The sequence below is a fragment of the Cervus elaphus genome, chromosome 8 (genome assembly GCF_910594005.1).
Source record: "Cervus elaphus chromosome 8, mCerEla1.1, whole genome shotgun sequence".
Classification (NCBI taxonomy): Eukaryota; Metazoa; Chordata; class Mammalia; order Artiodactyla; family Cervidae; genus Cervus; species Cervus elaphus.
In genome coordinates, this window is record NC_057822.1 from 37,742,240 (window position 1) to 37,765,597 (window position 23,358).

At 38.0% G+C, this 23,358-nt stretch overlaps 1 protein-coding gene across 2 annotated transcripts in view; it reads right to left on the reverse strand.

Annotated features, from left to right (window-relative positions):
- PIKFYVE (phosphoinositide kinase, FYVE-type zinc finger containing) overlaps window positions 1-23,358 on the reverse strand; it is a 77,020-nt gene that overhangs the window by 41,325 nt on the left and 12,337 nt on the right. For both annotated transcript variants that reach the window (XM_043910222.1, XM_043910221.1), the window contains 10 exons: window positions 21,753-21,960; window positions 20,817-20,906; window positions 13,570-13,708; window positions 12,125-12,282; window positions 9,843-9,954; window positions 8,743-8,890; window positions 8,030-8,197; window positions 2,927-2,986; window positions 1,171-1,300; window positions 401-581 (listed from right to left, as the gene is read on the reverse strand). In XM_043910222.1, coding sequence (XP_043766157.1) covers window positions 401-581; window positions 1,171-1,300; window positions 2,927-2,986; window positions 8,030-8,197; window positions 8,743-8,890; window positions 9,843-9,954; window positions 12,125-12,282; window positions 13,570-13,708; window positions 20,817-20,906; window positions 21,753-21,960 — 1,394 coding nt within the window. The remainder of the gene's footprint in view (window positions 1-400; window positions 582-1,170; window positions 1,301-2,926; window positions 2,987-8,029; window positions 8,198-8,742; window positions 8,891-9,842; window positions 9,955-12,124; window positions 12,283-13,569; window positions 13,709-20,816; window positions 20,907-21,752; window positions 21,961-23,358) is intronic.

Genomic DNA, 23,358 nt, shown 5'->3' on the forward strand with positions numbered 1-23,358 from the left:
AGAGGCAAAAAATATAGGCAAAACTCCACTATTCTCTAAACAAAACAATTACCCGCTGCTTTTCCTCAGAACAGTAACAGCCATGTGTGAAAAGAGGCCTTGTATATGACACATCAAGAAGAGGAAGTAGGAAAGTTTGGGTTCCCAGGGGAAGTAGGAAAGTTTGGGTTTCCAGCTCACTGCAAGCCCAGCTTACCCCCACCCCCACTCACCTCCCACTTCCTAAGAGTGGCTCTTATGACCTTTACGTGCACTGCTACCAAATAGGACAGAAAAACTTTCCACTCCTCACGGAGCATCCTTCCTGGTAGCGACCCTTTCAGATGACCATTAAGAGACAAATTACTATCGGGCCCATCTCATGAACGCCGAACACAAGGAAAACATTGGCAGAGCTCACTTTTTTGATGTGGACAAACTGGCGGATATCCATGTCATCATCCCGGTTCTTGACGTCAGGTCGGACTGTCTGAACAACCTGGCAGACCAGGGATACGATGATGTCCCTCCAAGACGTGGACAGTGACTCACTGTGGAGCAGCTGTTGCAGCAGCGCCATCATGTGGTTATGATTAGCTGAACTACAAAAACGTTACGGGAAAGACATTTGCACAGTTAACACCGCCAGAGACAATAGCTCTGAAGATGCAACACGGTCTGCAAAGCAATCAGCACGTGACTTAACGGCTTACAGGTAAGACCTTCCTGGTCATTTTATTCTTTCAGCATATCTGCGCCTTAATGCTTTGCATATAAAGAAAATCTGAATATCTCCAATTAAGATAACCCATTTAAGGGAGGCTCAAGAGGGAAGAGATATATGCATACTTGTAGCTGATTCATGATGTTGTACAACAGAAACACAACACTGTAAAGCAATTATCCTCCAATTAAAAAATTGAAAAATAAACAAAACAAACAAAAAATCTATGGGTTTGATAAAAAAAAATGCCCCATTTAATTCAATTAAATTTTAACACATAAATAACAATGGGGATAGAAAAGCACAACTAGGACTCTCTGCTTTATTAGAAGTTTCACCAGAACAGGCTTTATTTCCTAAGTAATGTTAGCATTTTTGACTTTATAAGGAAGAACTATACAAATACCTATCAAGTCACTTAAGATTAGAAAAATGGAAAATTAAAATGAATAAGCTCACTGCCTTACAGCAACCTCTCCATAGCTTGTTTCTCTCCATTCTCCTCCCGCAGCAGCTCCAGGTTGTTATGATGCCAGCCCAAAGGTGTGAAAGGCAGTTCTTTGGATTTTTCCTCAACTCGACGGTTAAATAAGGATTCTAAGTGTAAAATAAGAAATTATATTCATTGTCAAGTTTTATACCATCTACTCAGAGATTTAGAAATCACCAACTTATCTTTTTAAATTTTTTAAGTTAGCCAATTCAAATTATTGATCTAAAAAAAGCAAGGACATGTTTAAATTCATAGATAAAAAAAATTAAGTCTGAGTTAGATCAACATTCTCAACAGCCAAAATCAGAGACACAAGTGTAAAGAGTAAATTTACATAAGCAACCAGGGCTCTCAAGAAAGTAACTATAAATACGGCTTTTGAAAAGCAAATGAACTGAGATTTGTTTACAGTCTTTTTATTTATTTGGGGATATTAAAAGAGAGAGGTAGTTAATTTTCCCTATAAAATCACAAACTGAACACTGCATTCAACAGAAATCAGAATGCAAGGAGAACTTGTGACAGTGTGGGTGCTGAGAAAAGCTCAGCATTGATTCGTCCGAACCAGGATATGACAGTCTAGAAAGTCTACTCATACAATCCTGTCAGTGTTTCTTTTTCAGTACTAGAACAAAAAAGGCTTTCTTCTTAATTGGCAAAACTTTTACAAGTCAGACCAAAAAATTAACTGTGAAGAAATCAAAACATGGTAAATAGTAATTTATATAAAATTTTGTAAATGATCAGAACCCAAAAAAAAAAAAAAAATCGGTAATACTAAATACTTTGCAAAAAAGATGCTCACTGAATAACTTTTGAAACTGTGATTGAATAAATGGAAAGAAAAGAGGTAGGAAATGCTTGTAAAAATTCTCTAGTCTTTCCCCTCTTAAAGCAAACTGAACAAACGACAAAAAACCTTCAACTAAACAGTCCAGCAGGCTCCAGAGTAAAGCCAGTGTCCACGACAAGTGAGGTACAAGAACAGCACATTTCAATTATGTAAACTCTTGGTCTATAAACATCTGGTTGAACCAGATGCTTGAAGGTGAATTTAGAAACACTAAGTTGTGACACTATCTGTCAGCAGCTGCCCTTGTACCAGCTCGCCCTACCTTCTCTCTTTTATGTGAAACCCTCCCATTATCTGAGGCCTAGGCTGTAGCGTGTTATGGACCAAATAAGTGTGCCTTCACTCCACAGCAAGCTAAGTAGGGATGGGGATAGGAAAGGTTTGTATTCTTCTGCACTTCCTTTCGTCCCCAAGGAAATGATAAGCAGAATTAGTTCTTATTTCCTTCAGTCCTCTTGTTGTCCAAATCCAGAGAGCAAGCAGCATCCTCAATTAGATGAGATCTGCCTGTGGCTTTTTGATAAGCTTGACAATCACTTGATGATATGTCTATCAATACTTAATACTATATTTGTGATACAGAAAAGCATATTCGTGATATAGAAAAGCCTTTAAGTGAATAAAATTCAGAATCTAGGTAAAGACTTTTAAACAATTATTTTTCAGATCAGAGACCTCTCAAACTAAGTCCAAGTTTATATTTTTGGTTCTCAGCAGTCTCAAGGCTACTACACATATTGAAAAACTGTGTTCCTATGGTGCTAAAATAATATAATGCATTGTCGGTACTCACTCAGCGCCAGTCAGTATCCTGGGCCCACAGTATATCTCCATGAACAAGAGACATCATCCCATGTATAGATTTTGATAAAATTACCTTTGATGAAGGCGTCGCTTATTGATAGCTGTTGTCCTCCATTGTCAGAAATCAAATACTCTGCATGCCAGGGAGAGAACAGAGAGAGGAGGAAGGAAAGAAGAGGCCTATGACTATAACAGGCTAGCATAATTATACAGAAAACACACCCACACACAGAGTATTACTCACACTAAACCCATAGCAGCCAAGTCACGGAAACTTTAGGCTAACATGTCGGTTTATAACTTGTTCTGCACACTTCATACTAGACTTGATAGACTTAATAACTCAACAGAGCCATGAGACAGCAATGACAGATAATCTTTTTAACAGATCATTTTTCCCTTATCAAATCTGAACTGCTTTATGAAAACTGAGGTCTGTCATGGATTTGCATGACAAGCCTAAAAAGTTACACTCTTTTTCTCATCCATAGCCATATTATGTAACAAACAATGAGTTCAGATAGAGAGCATACTGCGTAAAAAAATATAAGGTGGGGTTTTTTGAATTTCAAAATATAAGCTATAAAACAAATTAATACAAAAATGATAATGGAAGGGAATTAAGATATAACTCATCAGGATTATATTAGTTTTTAATTTGAGTTTTACTGTTTCAAAAATTCTAACCAAACACTTCCAAATAGTTGCCAAAAGATAACTTCTGAACACACTCTGAATGGGTTCTTTCAAAACTTTTAGAATATTAAATATTACAAGTGAAGCTTATTCTTTACTTTCACATGACCTTTCCTCTAGATCTGTGACCAAGCACAGCTCAAATGAGGTTCTTTCTACCGTGCAAATTTAACCACAATGCATTTTAAGTCTTTTAAGGTAAAGGTGATCCACAAAATTCTTTCCAAGTAGATCTCATTTATAAAGAAAAGGGCTTCAAAAGTCAATGTGTTTATAATCCAATACACTGATCCTTCAAAACAAAAAAGCAGAGAAAAAAAAATTTAGCAAGTTCAAGTGTGCCATGCCAAATATAATATAATCAAGTATGTGGATCAGTGAAAACAGATATGATACTTTATTTCTACACCTCCCTCACAGAAATTAATAATGCCAATGCCTGTTTATACAGAGGCTTTAGAAGCTTTACTCTTCAGTCTAAAGGATATATATGTACATATATCTATATAAAATTTCAGAAGCAATGGATTTTCCCCATTATGAAAAAACTTAAACATACAGAAAACCCTATATATCCTCCACCAAGACTGAACAATTGTTAATGACTCGCCATATCTGATTTCTCTGTGTGCTTTTTTCCAGACAATTTGAAGTTACACGTATCATGACATTTTACCACTAGTACTTCAGCATGCATCTCTAAAAATTAAGAGCATTCTTCTCTAGATCCATAATATTTACACACTTAAGAAAACTGACACTTTCTTAATATCATCATATTAGTCCATATTCAAGTTTATCTGTTTCCAAAATGCTTTAATAAATTTTTTTTCCCCTCCAACCTGGATCCATTAAAGTTCATACATTACATTCTCTTCATTTTCTCTTAACCTAAAGTAGACCTTCTACCTTTTTCTTTCTCCTGATATTGAATTTTGAAAGAATTCAGGCCAAATGTCACATTCTGGATTTGATGGATTGTTTCCTCACGGTGCTGTTTAACTTGCTCTTATACCCCCATGTTTCCCTATAAATGTGGAGTTAGGTCTAGGAGTTTGAGGAAGTCATGCTTTTCATTTTCTTTTCTAGGTACTACTTGCTAACTTTCCAAGAATAGTTCAGAATCCTGCTTTCAACACATAATAAAATATATTCTAACTGCATAACCCTCCATAACAAACAATGAGAAATTAATCAAACCAGAAGATCACACTGACTCAGTTTTACAAGTTTCTGAAAATGAGTTAGCTTATGTAATACAAAAAACATGAGCATCTTCTTAAGCATAGATACTTCAACAAATTTTAAAAATTCATATTTCCTCAGTGTTAAAAGCTAGAGAATGATCCCTAAGATTTAACAATTTTAGTAACCATTAATTTTAATGGAAAGAAAAGAATCACCCATTCTCATTTGTATTTAAGAGAAATGAAAACCAGATGCAGGGGAAATCTACTATTCTTTCATTTTCTGAACTAGATCATTCTGATGACTTTATTTTCTGGTAACCAGTGTTCCTCTTAATTACAATGCAGAAAAAAATAATTTATTATGTCTCAACTTCACAAAATAGAAAAAAAAATAATTCTTGTTGTTATGCTAAAAGCTAACGAGAGAGAAGTGTAAAAGCCAGAGACATTTACTAAGGGGTAAAAGTCCTCAAATTACAGGCTCTCTGAAGTCAGTCTACTAAGAAAGAAGGTAGTTATTCTGGTGTGTGTGTGTATACACATACATGGGCTTCCCTGGTGGCTCAGACAGTAAAGAATCCTCCTGCAATGCAGGAGACCCGGGTTCCATCTGGAATATTACTCAGCCATGAAAAAAGAATGAAATCTTGCTATTTGTGAAAACACAGGTTGACCCAGACAGTATTATGCTAGGTGTAATAAGTCAGAGAAATACAAATACTGTATGATTTCCCTTATATGTGGAGTCTAAAAACAAAACAAATGAATAAACAGAACAGAAATAGAGTTATAGATACAGAGACCAAACAAGTGGTTGCCAGAGAGGAGGAGAGTGGAAGAAGGAAAGAAAGAGGTGAGGGAGATGAAAGGGTACAAACTTTCAGTTGCAAAATAACTAAGTCATGGGTATGAAATGTATCATATGGGGAATATATTCAATAACTGTATAATATCTTTACATGGTGACATATTGTACTGAACTGGCAATCATTTCAAAATGTATAGAAAGATGGAATCACTGTTGACCAATTATACTTCAAAAACAAACTCAGAAAAAGAGATAAGATTGGTGGTTACTAGAGGAAGGGTGTGGGGGAAGGAGAACTGGATGAAGGCAATGAAGAGGTTCAAACTTTCAATACCAGGGACGTAATGTATAACACAATAAATATAATCAACACAGCTGTATACCATATGTGAAAATTTTTAAGAGTAAATTCTAAGAGTTCTCATCATAAAGAAAAAAATTTTTTTCTATGTCTTTAATTTTGTATCTATGTGAGATGATGGATGTTCACTACACTTATACTGTGATGAAGAAGTGAAGTCAGACGCTCAGTCGTATCCGACTCTTTGCAACCCCATGGACTGTAACCTACAAGGGTCCTCTGTCCATGGGATTTTCCAGGCAAGGGTACTGGAGTAGGTTGCCATTTCCTTCTCCAGGGGATCTTCCCGAGCCAGGGATCGAACCCAAGTTGCCCGCATTGCAGGCAGACGCTTTACCATTTGAGCCATACTGTACACCTTAAAATTACATACTTCTTTTTGTCAATTATATCTCAATAAAACTGGGGGGGGGGGGGGATAACAACAGCAACAACCAGGCACTCTCTATCTCCTCATTATCTTGGATTTCACTTCTTCTTAGCAGTGAGTGTTCTTTCTTATCTTGACAAAAGTGAGGGGAAAAAAAAAAAAGCTTCAGTTAATACTCTATCAACTTCCCCAAATAACTGGCCTAACTTTTCTTTCTTTGCATCACAATTTTAAATATCTTTTCCAAGATATCCTTGACATTTCCTGCAGTCTTCAGTACAATCTGGACTTCTGCTAACCTGCCACTTTTTTTAAAGCACTGACCCCTCTTTCAGACTGATCCTCATATGAAGGCTAACTCTCACAATTTTTGTAGGAAAAAAAAAAAATGTTTTTAAAGGTTGAGGTCAGAAAATTGCCAGCGGAGTTGTGACCGTTTTTCCCACTGTCAGTGCTTCCCCTTTCATTTTCCTTAGAAATACAATTTGAGGGTGCACTGTCAAAACGTCATTCTTCTTCTATGTCATTCTTCTCCTAACATTATAAAGTTGGGTTTCCTAAAGCAAATGCTTGACTGGGCTCAGCAGCTCACTTTTTGCTATTATGAATTTCATGATGTCAGGTCACTTTCTTCATGATTTCAAAAGCTCCTTAACTTTCCAAGAGATGAAATCATCAACAAGTCAAAAATGTATTTCATAACTCTACTTTCAGCACAATGAAATTGCCAACAACTACGTCCAGAGAACAGACACCTCTACAGATCATACCACCTCTGAATCACATCTGTCATTCATATGACAGAAATCCAAACGCTCCACATGACCACCACCCACAGTTAATTCTCACCCAAGTGCCCACCCAGTCTGCTTCACTGTCCTTTCATACTCACCCAATGTTCACCACCATTTTTCCAATTTCTGCCTTGAGGATTCTGATAAAGATGTGTATCATACTCATGTTCAGTGCTAGTCAGGGCTCTCCTTTTCTTAAACCTAAACTGGCTTTTAATTATATCCAACAAAGTAAGCCTCATCACCCAATTTTTTTAAAAAAAGCATTTCTTTTCTGCATACTGCTATGTTCAATTTTAGTAATGGCTTAACCTCATTTTTCCTTTTATACCAAATGTCCTTTGAATTATGATTTTTGAGTCAGTAGACTAAAACCTCAAATAGAACAGCTAAAAGAATGATTTTTTTTTTTTTGTATTAGAGAAGAAATCTTTTTTACAAATATAGCATTTTACACAACAAGCATTTTAAGTAATAAAGATGCTTTGGAATGTGTGAATGTTTTTCACCAATCTAGTTCAAGCACCTGGAAAGGTTTAGTGAAACACTATGCTACTGGGTAACAGCATAAGCAAAGAGGCTTTAAAATATTAAATGAAAAAAGAGAAATGAATAGAGCAGAACATCCATGTTATAATGCAAAGAAATGCCACCTTGGAAGTTGCACATTATGCTAAGGGAAAAGTAGTCAGATGCTGTTCCCTTTAATGACTATAAGCCTTAAGCTGGGTGTGGTGGTACTAAGGGAGGAAACAAGAAATGAAAGGAACTGGAACCAACCAAAAAGAAAAAAACACGTGGAGAAGAGGTGTGGGAAAAATGAGAAAGGGTGGACCAAAACCCAGAGCAAATCCCCTCAGTCACGGGGACAGAGGAAGCAAGAAGGACAGGCCGGATGAGATCCACGGCCCAACTCTCCAGCCTGTGTTCGGATTCCAGGTGGTGACTCCCTCCTACCTTTTTGGTCAGCAGGGTGAGGGGGCACATGTGGGTACTTGGAGGGCTTCTTGATATGGAAGTTCACGTTGTCCAGCTCCACGTTCAGGCTGATGGAAGCAGCTGAGTCACTGTCCACTGTGGACTGGAAACTGCTGACTGATGTGCGCTTGCTAGGACTGGCAGAATCTTTTAGTGTTGGGGAGGGGAAAGAAATATAGGGAGAGGAGGGGAGTAAAAATGGGTTTCATCAGGGTATTGGAGGAAAGGAGAAAAATGTTTTTTTTTTAATATACAAGCCCAATGTGCAATACCAAAATGGATACAGTATTTTCATGTAGTGATACTTCTGTGTAGACCTAATAAAATTTGAACCAGTTAAATATAAAATGAATTTTTTAAATAAAGAAATATATTGGAAGTTCTGCAGAGAGAAGGCCTGATATCATAGCAAAGAGGTGAGAAAGTTGTCTACTGCAATATTATTAGCACGGAGTTATTTTTAAGCTGCTGCAAACTAAAGACTACAGCGAAATCTGAAAACACCAGTGGTTTAACAAATTGGTTTCTTAAGAAAATACTGTATCTAGGACAATGATTGCTATCAGATGTTCTTTACGTTTAGCTGAAGCCAGAAAACTTAATAGTAGGATTGTTTCAACTAAATAAAACACTCTATCATACATACACGTTAATGATTCATAAAAACTAAAACGTCAGAAAGTGAAACTCACTAGTCAAATTATCGTCACCTTCTTCAGCTACCTGCTCAGTGTCACTGTCATCAAACTTGATGTCTTTAAACCAGGACGGCTCAGAGTGTCCTTCCACGGAGTTCACCGAGTCACTGTCCGGAGAAGGGGTCTCGGAAAATTCTGTACTCTGAAAGGGTCAAGACAGGATCCAAGCAATTGACCCACAGTGGCAACAATACTGAGGCTGTCACACTACAAATAAATTCTAGCCTAATATTTGTATAAGGCTAACCACTGAATACATTAAATAAGCAAATCAGTAGAAACTTAAGTTGCAAGCCAGCATCATAACTGGCAATTCCACTCTTACAACTATAATATTCATGAATCAGCAGGCTAAAAGGCAACATATTATGACCAAACATATTATACAGATTTTATAGTGTTTCATTTCTTTTATTCCTGAGAGTGAAGATGGCTTAGAACTTATCATAACCCTGTGCCAATGCTAGGACACAACTTCGAAAACTGTTAGATTTTCAGACATAACACCACCAGTCTTTGGGATCATCCATCTTTTCTACCCAATGATTTTCCAACTTTAGTTCACAAAGCTGTTACCGGATTATTATTTTATCAAATTAACATAAACAAGAACGTTATGTTAAAGTTTTTTAAAACTTCTATCTTTAAGTACGTGATTTCCATGTTCCTAATCAAACTAAAAAATCAGAAAAGAAAAAGAATATTCACCATTTTACCAGTTACACAATTTAATACTGCTATGGAGTCAAAATCTATTGCAATAGTAACATTAAATTTCTTAATGACTTTATTACATATACTTCCTCTTAATCCTAAAAAACACAGCCATAATAAAATTAAAAACCACTGAGGGTAAATGACACTACAAAGTCAAGCTTAAGAAAAGCTGCAAAAACTGAAAAGTTTGGGACTTCAAAGGGTTTTTCATCACAGCTACCAACCAAGTAAAAATGTTACAGCTTCCCTCAAATGACAGGGAAAACATACTAGAAAAGTGTATCACTGGGTAACTCAACTACTTTTTATTCCCAGTGATGAGGAAGACTTGGCAACGAAGCTCTCTGGACTCTCATTGGCCGCACCACCGAACATACCTGCAGCGGTCTGTACAGAGCGTACTCATCCCGGAAGAGCTGGTCGTGATGACTGACACAATCCAGCCAACGTCCATCCACCATTGCCTGTCCAATTGCTATAGCCTGTGCCCTGAACCAAGACCACAGAAAACGAAAACTCTTAAGAGAATAATTTTACAAGATGAGACACAAACTGAATTTACTTTCTAGTCTAATCAGAGTTGGAACTTCAAACAGTCCTTGGATAGGTGAGGGATAAAACAAGAGAGATTTGAAGCTTAATTAAAAGATTTTCACAGTACCACAGTAAAGAAGAACCTACAGAGAAGGCAGTCCCAACAAGACCTAATTTCAATTACACAAACATCAACAAGTGCTCAAGGCAAGCATCACTAGTTCAGTTCAGTCACTCAGTTGTGTCCGACTCTTTGCGACCCCATGGACTGCAGCACGCCAGGCTTCCCTGTCCATCACCAACTCCCAGAGATTACTCAAACTCGTGTCCATAGTCGGTGATGCCATACAACCATCTCATCCTCTGTCCCCTTCTCCTCCCGCCTTCAATCTTTCCCAGCATCAAGGTCTTTTCCAATGAGTCAGTTCTTCACATCAGGTGGCCAAAGTACTGGAGTTTCAGCTTCAGCATCAGTCCTTCCAATGAAAATTCAGGACTGATTTCCTTGAGGATGGACTGGTGGGATCTCCTTGCTGTCCAAGGGACTCTCAAGAGTCTTCTCCAACATCACAGTTCAAAACCATCAATTCTTCAGTGCTCAGCTTTCTTTATAATTCAACTGTCACATCCACTGATCTTAGCTTCTTGAATGTTGAGTTTTAAGCCAGCTTTTTCACTCTCCTCTTACACCTTCTTCAAGAGGCTCTTTAGTTCCTCTCTGCTTTCTGCCATAAGGGTGCCATCCGCATAGCTGAGGTTATTGATATTTCTCCCAGCAATCTTGATTCTAGCTTGTGCTTCATCCAGCCTGACATTTCTCACAATGTACTCTGCATATAAGTTAAATACAGTGACAACATACAGCCTTTCCTGATTTGGAACCAGTCTGTTGTTCCATGTCCAGTTCTAACTGTGGTTTCTTGACCTGCATACAGATTTCTCAGACAGCAGGTCAGGTGGTCTGGTACTCCCATTTCTAAGAATTTTCCACAGTTTGTTGTGACCTAAACAGTCAAAAGCTTTGGTGTAGTTCAATAAAGCAGAAGTAGATGTTTTTCTGGAACTCTCTTGCTTTTTCGATGATCCAACAGGTGGTGGCAATTTGATCTCTGGTTCCTCTGCCTTTTCTAAATCCAGTTTGAACATCTGAAAGCTCATGGTTCATGTACTGTTGAAGCCTGGCTTGGAGAATTTTGAGCATTACTTTGCTAGCATGTGAGATGAGTGCAATTGTGCAAGCATACCCCTGTACTTAGTAGAGGAGGATAAAAAAGACTGTTGAGAACAGCATGGCTCCTGTCCTCGAGGAGCTCATAGTCTTTGAGGAGAAGACAATACCAAATATTACAGATGTAGGTATAATATATATATATATATACAAACATATATATACATGAAGTAGACATTAACACATTGGATTTATATGGCATTTCACAATTTATCAAACAATTTAGTCCATATTATTTCACTTCATTTTCACAGCTTCTTCACAGGATCATATTTTCATATTTTTCTCACTGGAGCTGAGAGGTCAAGTCTCAAAGAGACTGAATAACTTCACAGAGGGCAAAAAGATACAACACAAACTGGAAGCCAGGGCTTCACTGTTTACAGCTGTTTCTTCTCTTCCACATACTTGTTTCTTCCTATGGGAGGAGGAGTAGCTACTCTAAACAAGCAGAAAAGCCAAGCGACACACCACCCTCAAAGGCAATAGGACCTGTCTGGTGCTTTCACACAAATGATTTGTGAGGCCGGCTAGCACACTCTAGGTGTGGCTAATGGACCCAGTTCTGAAGACAGGCTGAAAGTCTACATTAGGGAGCAGAAACACTCCACTGTGGCCTTAGGTTCTAGCTATATTCCCCAATCCTGCTTAACTGCAGAGCTCTGAGTTTGGGGGACTACTGCACATTTCTGCTTTTAATAAATAAGGTAAACTGTGACCCCCATTGGGCTCCTTGCATCTACTGATTACAACTCAGAAGGGAGGAGGGTTGAGTAACTAACACCCCAAACACCACATGCAGAAATCAAACAGCATCCCACTCACAAAGAAAGCTGTTCCCTTTATGATGGCACGTCATTAAAAATAAATTCATAAATTGTTCTTAAGACCCACTACCTTGTAGCAATGTGTCCATTTCGGATTAACCAGTTGACTAACTCCTTTCCGACAATGCAGTTGGGATGTGTTCTCAGCCAGTAGCGGTGATCCTGAAACTCCATTCCGCTACTGTGATGGCAGATTTTCTTCCATAGATCTTTTAGCTGAACGCTGTCCTGAAATCACATTGTAAGCAAGCAGTTACTCCTGAGAAAGATACTACACACTTTTCAGATTTCTTCCTGTGATTTTTAGACTCATGAAAGGAAACTCAATTCAGATTTCTTTGTCAGAGCTAACTTACATGATTAATAGAAATGACACATGCATGGAGAACAGCTTGTATTCAGCTCATCTAATTCCAAACAACTTTTTCTCTTAGGGAAAAACTACCCCAAGTAATTTTTTTTTTCAGTGAATGGCACATATTATCAGTCTCCTGATTACCTGAGCACAAAATTTCACATCCCTCTTTGGAGACAGAACAAATAAGAAAGGAACAATCACATTACTCTAAAGTAACTGTTTCTGAAGCTTTCACTTCACCAGATTCTCACCTATACCCAACTTTCACCAGAGAATTACTCCCTGCTCAAGAACACTTCAACACAGCTTAGCATCTACAGGTTCTAATCTAAAACTTACAAAGACTGAATTCACCACCTTCCACCAAGTAGCCCCAAGTAAATTTCCATTCTCATTGCCCACAGAATCAAACTTAACATCCCTCTAAACCTCTCCCAAATAATAAACTCTAATTCGGTCCATGGAAAATGCCAGGCTTATTCTCACCTCTATACCTTTCCCCACACTTTAAATAAGATTTTCTTCCTTCACTGCCCACCCAAATCTATTCGATCCTTCAAGGTCCAGTGCAAGCCTTTCAGTTTAAAGCCTTTCCTGACTTCTCCACTACTAGTGCACTTCCTATTTTTTAACTACTAAAGTATTACTTCTTTTGCTAGTAAGGACCTGCTCATTGACCTCATTTTTACTTTCTGAATGATAAACCTGAGGACTGAGACCATATCTTCCATTTCTTTGAGTCACTCTTATGATTGAACACAGTAGTTTACAGAAATAAATTCAATAAATAATTGATTACTACCTACTTAAACATATAATATTAGATGTCTAAAAAGTATTCCACGTGTATGAGAAACATACCCCAAAGTTTAAGCAGCAATCTGGGATGTAACCCAAAGTCAAGCTCTAGAATTATGGAAGCACCTGAATTCTGATCTTTATGGTGGTCAAGAAAATATTAATGCAGGGTATGAGCATGGGCTGCTTGACCAATTTCAGGTGAGCCTAATAAAAACTTAAGCAAATTAGTTCCTCTATTTAATTAATATGCTAACTGGCTATTTCAACTTCATTTGCCTTTAAAAAAAAAAAATCAATGAAATGAAACATTCTTCATGCTCAAAACTTGCAATGGGTCAAAGATACTGGGCCGGTACCAGAAGAATTTTGCGTTCATCCTCAGTGGTCTCTGCCCGAACATACGTTCGGTTGGCCTGGGGACTGACTGACGTCTCGTATGATGGAACCATTGGAGACCCAGATCGATCCAGTGACAGATTAGTAATGCTGGCTGATCTGGAAATTGAAAACAGAAAGTGAAAACACAGTTGTAAATTCTTCATCAACAGAGAGAATTACTGTGAAAGTTCATTTTTAAATAAATGCTTATTTGCCAATGGTAGGGGCACTTTTAAAAGTAGTTGTGATGGTTGTGTATGACACTATTACTGGGAAGCTGGAAGAAGAGTATCCAGGAATTCTCTGTGCTATTATTTCCAACTTCTAAGTTAGTCTGTAATTATTTCAAGTTATGTTTAAAAGGAAGTCATTATGAGAGGATTGTAGGAAAAAATTATATTTGTAGTGCATATAGCAGTAATATCCCAAACAAAATAGGTACAAACTCTTCTAAAAATGATGAAAATTAGGGTGTTTTCTTTTTGAATTGATGAATATAAAGTATCAGTCCAAATGCAGCTATCTCTGCATTCCTACACATACCAAAAGAAATACTGTATTTGTCCCATCTTTTAAAACACTCTTGTGACTTTGCATTCCTCTGCTGCATTCCCGCTTCAGTACACCAAAACTCATCTCCAATTCTTCTTTCACTCTCTCTAGAATCCTGAACAACCCACTGAAACTGCCTATACCAATATTTATTGTTCACAGTCAAGTTTTCACTCCTCATTTGACAGAGCAGCAGGGTAACTCCCTCTTCTTTGAAATACTTTCTTCTCTTGGCTATTAGGACAACCTACTCTCCTGGCTTCCTCTGACCTTGTCACTCACCTCTCCTTCCCAGGCTCCTTTTCTGGTTCCTCTTCATTTCCCCAATCTTGGTCCTTGGTCCTTACTTCCTCATTTTCCACACTTACTCTCTTGATGTTCTCACACAGGTTCATAGTTTTAAATATGATTCACATGATAACACCACCCAAGTTTATATCTCAGACTTGAATCCCTGTCCTGAACTCTAGATTTATACATCCAGCTATCTGATATCTCAGTTGGATGTCTAGAGGTTTCTCAAATTCAACATGTCTAAAACTAAACTGTTCCTCCTTGTCTTCCCCATATCAATAAATGGCAACTTTGTCATTTCAACTGTTTAGGCAGGAATAAAGCAAGAATGTCCTCTCTTGACATTTATTTTCAAAATCATACTGGGAACATAAGCTAATGAAATAAGAAAAGGTAATAAAGGAATACAGAATGGGGAGAAAGAATTAAAACTGTCTTTCTTCACAGATGACATGACCATCTATGTAAAAATCTGAAAAGATCAACCAAAAAACTCCCAAAATTATAACAAGGTTGCAAGATGCAAGATTAATATATGAAAGTCAGTCACTTTCCTATTCCAGCAATGAACAAATGAAATTAAAAATTAAAACACATTACCATTTACATCAGCATTCCCCAAAACGAAATACTCAAGTATAAATCTAAATACGTACAAGATCTGAATGAAGAAAACTACAAAACTTTGATGAAATATATCAAGGAACTAAGTATATGTCATTGTTCATGGATAAGAAAACTCAATATTGTCATGATATTAGTACTTCTCAACCTGATCTATGGATTCAATACTGTCTCAGTCAAAATGCTAGCAAGCTGTTCTGTAGATAATAAAAAACTGATTCTAAGGTTTATGTGTTGAGGCAAAAGGCCCTTAGCCAGTGTAATATGGAAGGAACGAACAGAAGAGTGATACATACAACTTAAAGACTCACCATAAAGCCACAGTAACTAAGAAAATGTGGTATTAGCGAAAGAACAGACAAATACCATCAGTGGAACAAAATACAGAGCCCAGAAACAGGTCCACGGAACAGTCACTAATCTCTGATGAAGGAGCAGAGGCAGTTTAATGGAGCAAAGATAGTCTTTTCAAGAAATGGTGGTAGAACAACTGGACATCCACATGCAAAAAAATATTAACCTAGACACCGACCTTTTTAGACCTAGACTGTTCCAAAAAATTAACTCAAAATGAATCACAGATCTAAATGCAAAATGCAAAGTTAACTCCTGGAAAATAACATAGGAGAAAATCTAGATGGCCTTGGGTACTGAGATGACTCTTTAAATACAACACCAAAGCATCATCCATGAAAAAACTGATAGGCTGACTTCATTAAAATTAAAAATGATGAGCATAAATATGTCTTCCATGCTCGGCAAAAGACAACATCAAGAATTAGAAGACAAGCCACAGACTTGGAAAAAACATCTGCAAAGAATTTCTTTGACAAAGGGCCGTTATCCAGAACATACAAAGAAATCTAAAGACTCAACAATAAGAAAACAACTCAGTTAAAAAGCAGGGCAAAGACCTAGACAGACACCCCCGCAAAGAAGGTATACAGACAGCAAGGATGGGAGCATATGAAAACATGTTCAGCATCACATGCCATAAGGGAATCACACATTAAAACAATCAGTCAGCATTATACACCTATCAGAATGGTCGAAATCCAGAATACAGATGACACCAGATACTGGCAAGGATAGGGAACAACACAACTCCCATTCATGGTTGGTACAGCTACTGTGGAAAGCAGTTTCTTACAAAACTAAACATACTCTTAACTGTAGGATCCAGTAATCACACTCCTTAGTATTTATCCAAATGAATGAAAAATATATCCACATGAAAACTTGCATATACATGTTTACAGAAACCTTATTCATCGTTGCCAAAACATGGAAGCAACCAAGATGTCCTTCAGTAGGTGAGTGGATAAATAAACTGTTGTAGTTCCAGACAATGGACTATTCTCCAATGCTAAAAAGAAATGAGCTATCAAGCCAAAAAAACCCATGGAAGAAACTAAAATGTATACTGCCAAGTGAAAGAAATCAATCTGAAAAGGCTATATACTGTATGATTCCAACTATGTAACATTCGGGAAAAGGCAAAGCTATGAAGACAGCAAAAAGATGTGTGGTTGCCATGGGTTGGGGGGAGTAAGGGATCAATAAGTAGAGCACAGAGGATTTTTTATAACACTGAAACTATTCTGATCTACTTCAGTGGTGAATATATGTCATAACATATTTGTTCAAACCCCCAGAACATACAACACCCAGAACAAACTATAGACTTGAGTAAAAATGCTGTGTCACTGTAGGTTCACCAACTGTAACAACATACCACTGTAGTGTGGGAAGTTTACTTATAATGCAGGACGTTGTGGGGAGGAGCTATATGGGAACTCTCTGCACTCTCCAATCAATTCTGCTGTGAACCTACACTGCTCTACAAAATGAAGTTTATAAGCTTTTTTAAAAGTAAAAGATGATGATGTCTGCAACTTACTCTCAAACAGTCCAGAAAAAAAAAAAGCAAATGGGCAAAATGTAAACTAGTGAATCTTAATGAAGGATGTATGAAAACTTATTTCTCTCTATTTCTTGCAACTCTTTTGCAAGTATAAAATTTTCTCAAAATAAATAAAAAAGGAAGCTCTACAACAGCTTCCCATTCATTGATTAATGCCAAAATCCATACAATGAATAGTAACAGGTTCTACACCTGGTACAGAGGACTCCCAGTTACTCCCTGCCAGGCATCTCTCCTCTCGGAAACTAGCTGTTCCCGGTCTGCTTAGTAAACTGCCCTATAAAATGTCAGCATGGTTTACTCCCCCACATCCTCAAGTCTTTGCTCAGACATCACCCTCTCTGTGAGGTCTTCACTGAGCACGCTATTCAAAATTCCAACCTCCTCCCCTATTCCTTAGGCTTTTGTGAGCTTTAAACTTCTGTCTGATTCACTGCTGTAGAACAAATACCTAGTTTGCAGGCACTTAATTACTTGCTGAAAGAATAAACTGAATGTATGTTAAACCATGGTGAGTCAGATGCCTTATTCCTTCAGGTTTATAACAACTTGCTCACCAATTAGCTTCGTAATAATTGAAAGTGTGTTTTCAGGGGGAGATGTGGATATTAGTAAAATTCTAGCAGGTTGAAAAGGAAATGAGCAGTTACAGAACAATTATAAGCCAACTATTTCAAGGAATTTGGCTAAGAAAATACATTGAGAATATAGAAAACTATATGCAAAACACAAAGGAAGGGGGTTTGTTTTGTTTCTTTTTAATAGGTAAGACCTCAATTTGTTTAAATGCAGATGGTAAGGAGTCAGCAGAGAGAAGTGGAAGATAAGGAACATTAATACGGTGACTAATAAGAATGATCTCTGTTCGTTTCCAAGGCAAACGATTCAATATCACAGTAATCCAACTCTATGCCCCAACGGGTAATGCTGAAGAAGCTGAAGTTGAACAGTTCCCATGAAGACCTACAACACCTTCTAGAACTAACACCCAAAAAAGATGTCCTTTTCATTACAGGGGACTGGAATGCAAAAGTAGGAAGTCAAGAAACACCTGGAATAACAGAGAATTTGGACTTGGAGTACAGAATGAAGCAGGGCAAAGGCTAATAGAGTTCTGCCAAGAGAACGCACTGGTCATAGCAAACACCCTCTTCCAACAACACAAGAGAAGACATGCACATCACCAGATGAGCGACACCGAAATCAGATTGACTATATTCTTTGCAGCCAAAGATGGAGAAGCTCTATACAGTCAGCAAAAATAAGACCGGGGGCTGACTGTGGCTCAAATCATGAACTTCTTATTGCCAAATTCAGACTGAAATTGAAGCAAGTGGAGAAAACCACTAGACCATTCAGGTATGACCTAAATCAAATCCCTTATGATTATACAGTGGAAGTGAGAAATAAGATTTAAGGGACTAGATCTGATAGAGTGCCTGATGAACTATGGACGGAGGTTTGTGACATTGCACAGGAAACAGGAATCAAGACCATCCCCAAGAAAAAGAAATGCAAAAAAGCAAAATGGCTGTCTGAGGAGGCCTTACCAATAGCTGTGAAAAGAAGAGAAGTGAAAAGCCAAGGAGAAAAGGAAAGATATACCCATTTGAATCCAGAGTTCCAAAGAACAGCAAGGAGAGGTAAGAAAGCCTTCCTCAGCAATCAATGCAAAGAAATACAGGAAAACAACAGAATGGGAAAGACTAGAGATCTCTTCAAGAAAATTAGAGATACCAAGGGAACATTTCATGCAAAGATGGGCTCAATAAATGACAGAAATGGTGTGGACCTAACAGAAGCAGAAGATATTAAGAAGAGGTGGCAAGAATATACAGAAGAACTGTACAAAAAAGATCTTCACGACCCAGATAATCACAATGGTGTGATCACTCACCTAGAGCCAGACATCCTGCAATGTGAAGTCAAGTGGGCCTTAGAAAGCATCACTACGGACAAAGCTAGTGGAGGTGATGGAATTCCAGTTGAGCTATTTCACATCCTGAAAGATGATGCTGTGAAAGTGCTGCACTCAATATGCCAGCACATTTGGAAAACTCGGCAGTGGCCACAAGACTGGAAAAGGTCAGTTTTCATTCCAATCCCAAAGAAAGGCAATGCCAAAGAATGCTCAAACTACCGCACAATTGCACTCATCTCACACGCTAGTAAAGTAATGCTCAAAATTCTCAAAGCCAGGCTTCAGCATTACGTGAACCATGAACTTCCAGATGAACGTTCAAGCTGGTTTTAGTAAAGGCAGAGGAACCAGAGATCAAATTGCCAACATCCGCTGGATCATCAAAAAAGCAAGAGAGTTCCAGAAAAACATCTGTTTCTGCTTTCTTGACTATGCCAAAGCATTTGACTGTGTGGATCACAATAAATTGTGGAAAATTCTGAAAGAGATGGGAATACCAGACCACCTGACCTGCCTCCTGAGAAATCTGTATGCAGGTCAAGAAGCAACAGTTAGAACTGGACATGGAACAAAACTGGTTCCAAATAGGAAAAGGAATACATCAAGGCTGTATATTATAACCCTACTCATTTAACTTATATGCAGAGTACATCATGAGAAACGCTGGGCTGGAGGAAGCACAAGCTGGAATCAAGATTGCCAGGAGAAATATCAATAACCTCAGACACGCAGATGACACTACCCTTATGGCAGAGAGTGAAGAAGAACTAAAGAGCCTCTTGATGAAAGTGAAAGAGGAGAGTGAAAAAGTTGGCTTAAAGCTCAACATTCAGGAAACTAAGATCATGGCATCCAGTCCCATTACTTCATGGCAAATAGATGGGGAGATAGTGGAAACAGTGGCTGACTATTTTTCTGGGCTCTGAAATCACTGCGGATGTGATTGCAGCCTGAAATTAAAAGACGCTTACTCCTTGGAAGTAAAATTATGACCAATCTAGACACCATATTAAAAAGCAGAGACATTACTTTGTCAACAAAAGTCCGTCTAATCAAGGCAATGGTTTTCCCAGTGGTCAGGTATGGATGTGAGAGTTGAACTATAAAGAAAGCTGAGCGCCGAAGAACTGATGCTTTTGAACTGTGGTGTTGGAGAAGACTCTTGAGAGTCCCTTTGACTGCAAGGAGATCCAACCAGTCCATCTTAAAGGAGATCAGTCCTGGGTGTTCATTGGAAGGCTGATGTTGAAGCTGAAACTCCAGTACTTTGGCCACCTGATGCGAAGAGCTGACTCATTGGAAAAGACCCTGATGCTGGGAAAGATTGAGGGCAGGAGGAGAAGGGGACAACAGAGGATGAGATGGTTGGATGGCATCACCACTCGATGGACATGGGTTAGGGTAGACTCCGGGAGACGCTGATGGACAGGGAGGCCTGGCGTGCTGTGGTTCATGGGGTCGCAAAGAGTCGGACACAACTGAGCGACTGAACTGAACTGAATAAGAAAGAATAAGTAAGGGATGACAAGCAGAATACAAACGGAGAAGCAAGGTGAAAAGGAATGAATGAGCTCCAAATGTAATCAAGTTGGTAACTGATGCTAAGAGTTGAGGTCATCCCCTTCTGTCATCTCCCCTTTTTGCTCTGTAGTTGAAAAGTGAAGTCATCTGCTAATAAGTCAGAAGAAAGTAGGGTTGAAGACAGCAGAGAAGAGTAGAAAAGGCCACTGTGAGAATGAAAGTGACAGCTGACTAGCTAAAAGGAAACGGAAGTTTAACTCAGCTTTTAGAGCTAAGAAAATGTACAAAAATCAATCCTATCCATTTTATGTTAGTTCTTCTCAACACTGTAAAAAAGAAAAACCAGACATAACAGGCACAGAACACAATGTTTTCACTTGGCAGTTCACCTATTTCGAGCAGGAGATTTCCCAGCATCCTCTTGAACAGACACAAGTCTTGTTGAAAGAGCGGTGTTTGAAGAGTCTGGATGAATTAAACTAGAAAGAAAATAGGAATATACTGAGACGATTTAAGAGAGTTACAGGCAAATCCAATTTCAATAGAGTGCTATAACATTAAAAAGCAGGTTGTTTTTCTGCAATAATGAGTTTATGGATCATTCTTATTTTTTTCTTTCAGTTGAGGTAGAAATAGGATAATTTTTGTCTTCAGGATAACAACATCAAAAGATCAATAAAGGAAGTTTATTAAGTGAGTGTGTATGTGTGAGAATATGTGTGTGTGTGTGTGTGTGTGTGCATGCTCCAGTCATGTCTGACTCTTTGAGACCCTACGGACTACAGCCCAACAGGCTCCTCTGTCCATGAAATTTTCCAGGCAAGAATACTGGAGTGGGTTGCCACTTCCTACTCCAGAGAATCTTCCTGATCCAGGGGTCAAACTCGCGTCTCTTGCATCTCCTGCATTACAGGTAGATTCTTTTATCACCACATAAGCTTGGAAGCCCAGAATCTTTGTGACCCCCTGGGCTGTAGCCCACCAGGCTCCTCTGTCCATGGAATTTCCCAGGCAAGAATACTGGAGTGGGTTGCCATTTCCTCTTAAAGGGGATTTTCCCAACCCAAGGATCAAACCCACATCTCCGCATCTCCTACATTGCAAGCAGATGTATTCTTTGCCACTGAGCCACAGGGAAGCCCTAGTTATTAAGTATAACAGGTGGCAATAAAACAATAAAACTGGCTGAATGAGCAACTTATAGAACTCTTCAATCACATATACAAAACAGAAGTGCTCTGGGGTAGAAATCCTGAGTTCAAATATTTTCTTCTTAGTCCCCATAACTAAGTGGAATAGCACTGCAGATATGTAAGTGACTATACCTTTGCCAGGCAAAATCATCCTCTAAAAATATGTTGCGGCTGGCTTTTCTACTCCCCACAGGTGTACGGGGTTCACTCGGGTCAAGTACAGACACAGAGGAAGCGGAGTCTGAAAGAGCATTCAAGTCTTCACCAATGGAATTACTGTCTGTGGAATGAGCATAACTTAAGGCTATTTTTCTACAGTATGTACAGGCTCGGAGGTCCCCTAGGAGGAAAAAAAAAAGAAGAAGAAAACTTATTAGATGATAACTAAAATATCTACTTACCAGAACCATTAAACCCTTGGCTTAATAGTTAATCTAATAACAGGGAATCATCTTCAAGTAAAGACTACCAAACAAGACCTCTTTTTAAAAGTGAAGTAACTTTGTTAGCTCTGTTATATATTTTAAAACCAAAGGGGGTGGGAGGGAGGTTTAAGAGGGAGGGGATGTATGTCTACATATAACTGATTCACTTCATTGTACAGTAGAAAGCAATATAACATTCTAAAGCAACTGTACTTCAATTAAAAAAAGAAAGAAAAGCAACAGGAAGAGCAAATATGTGGGTAAATAAGCATTTACTGTATAAAATAATAAAAAAATTTTTAAATAAAAATGAAAATTATGATAAATCCATCCAGCTACCCAAATTACTGCAAATATTTATAACAACTTAAGAAAATATGACTCAATGTACTAGAAAACTCCGCTAAAAGAGTATTTCTCAAGGTTCTAGAAGTGAAGTAAGGGATTCTATCAAAGACAGGAGGTTCAAGGAAAAATTTTAGTTAAATACATTAAACCAACACAAATAGAAGGAACATTTTTTACCTCGGTAACAAGGAAGGAGGAAAATGTTATTTAGTTCTTTATGTGAAGTCATAAAGATTGATCTCCACAAGGGGGCACAGTTTCAAAAACTGTTTAAAAACAAAACTGGCATACAAACAATAAGAAATATGGGTCAGAGGAACTATAAAAGAAATTCTCATGGTAAAAGTTAGGATGGAAATGAAATAGTCTTGGGAAGACAATAAGGTTATTTAATAATTTTAAGTGTTTTTTTTCCCCTGGAAGCAGTCCTACCCAAATATAAGTTTCATTTCTACCCTGATCTTCTGTAACAACTTTTTGTGTGATTCTATAACATTTTAGCATACTAAAAAAGGAGGTATGATAATTAAACTTTACTAATGACATATAACATAACAATTCTACCTTCTTTTCACCATTAACAGCAGAAAACTGAAGTGACACGGAACAAAAGACTTCTAGAAGTCAACTGTACTGGGTTTTTATCATAATTACTATGAAGGACAATATACGGTCTTATTTTTTATTTTAAGACAACTATTTTATAGTACTCCATTTTATTAAATTATGCATGTATTTTAAGCAAAATTAAATATCACTTGTTGGGTTACTCATTTCTAACACAATTCAACAGGCGAATCTAAAGAAAAATGTCTCCAATCATGAACCACCACCAACCCCAAACCTCTTCCCCCCAACAAAAAAAACTGAACTCTAGCCCAGGATAAATAAGTGGAGGACATACCACCACTAGCTGACCAAGGCTGCATTTCGGAAAAGAGATAAAATTACTTCCTGCAGAAAAG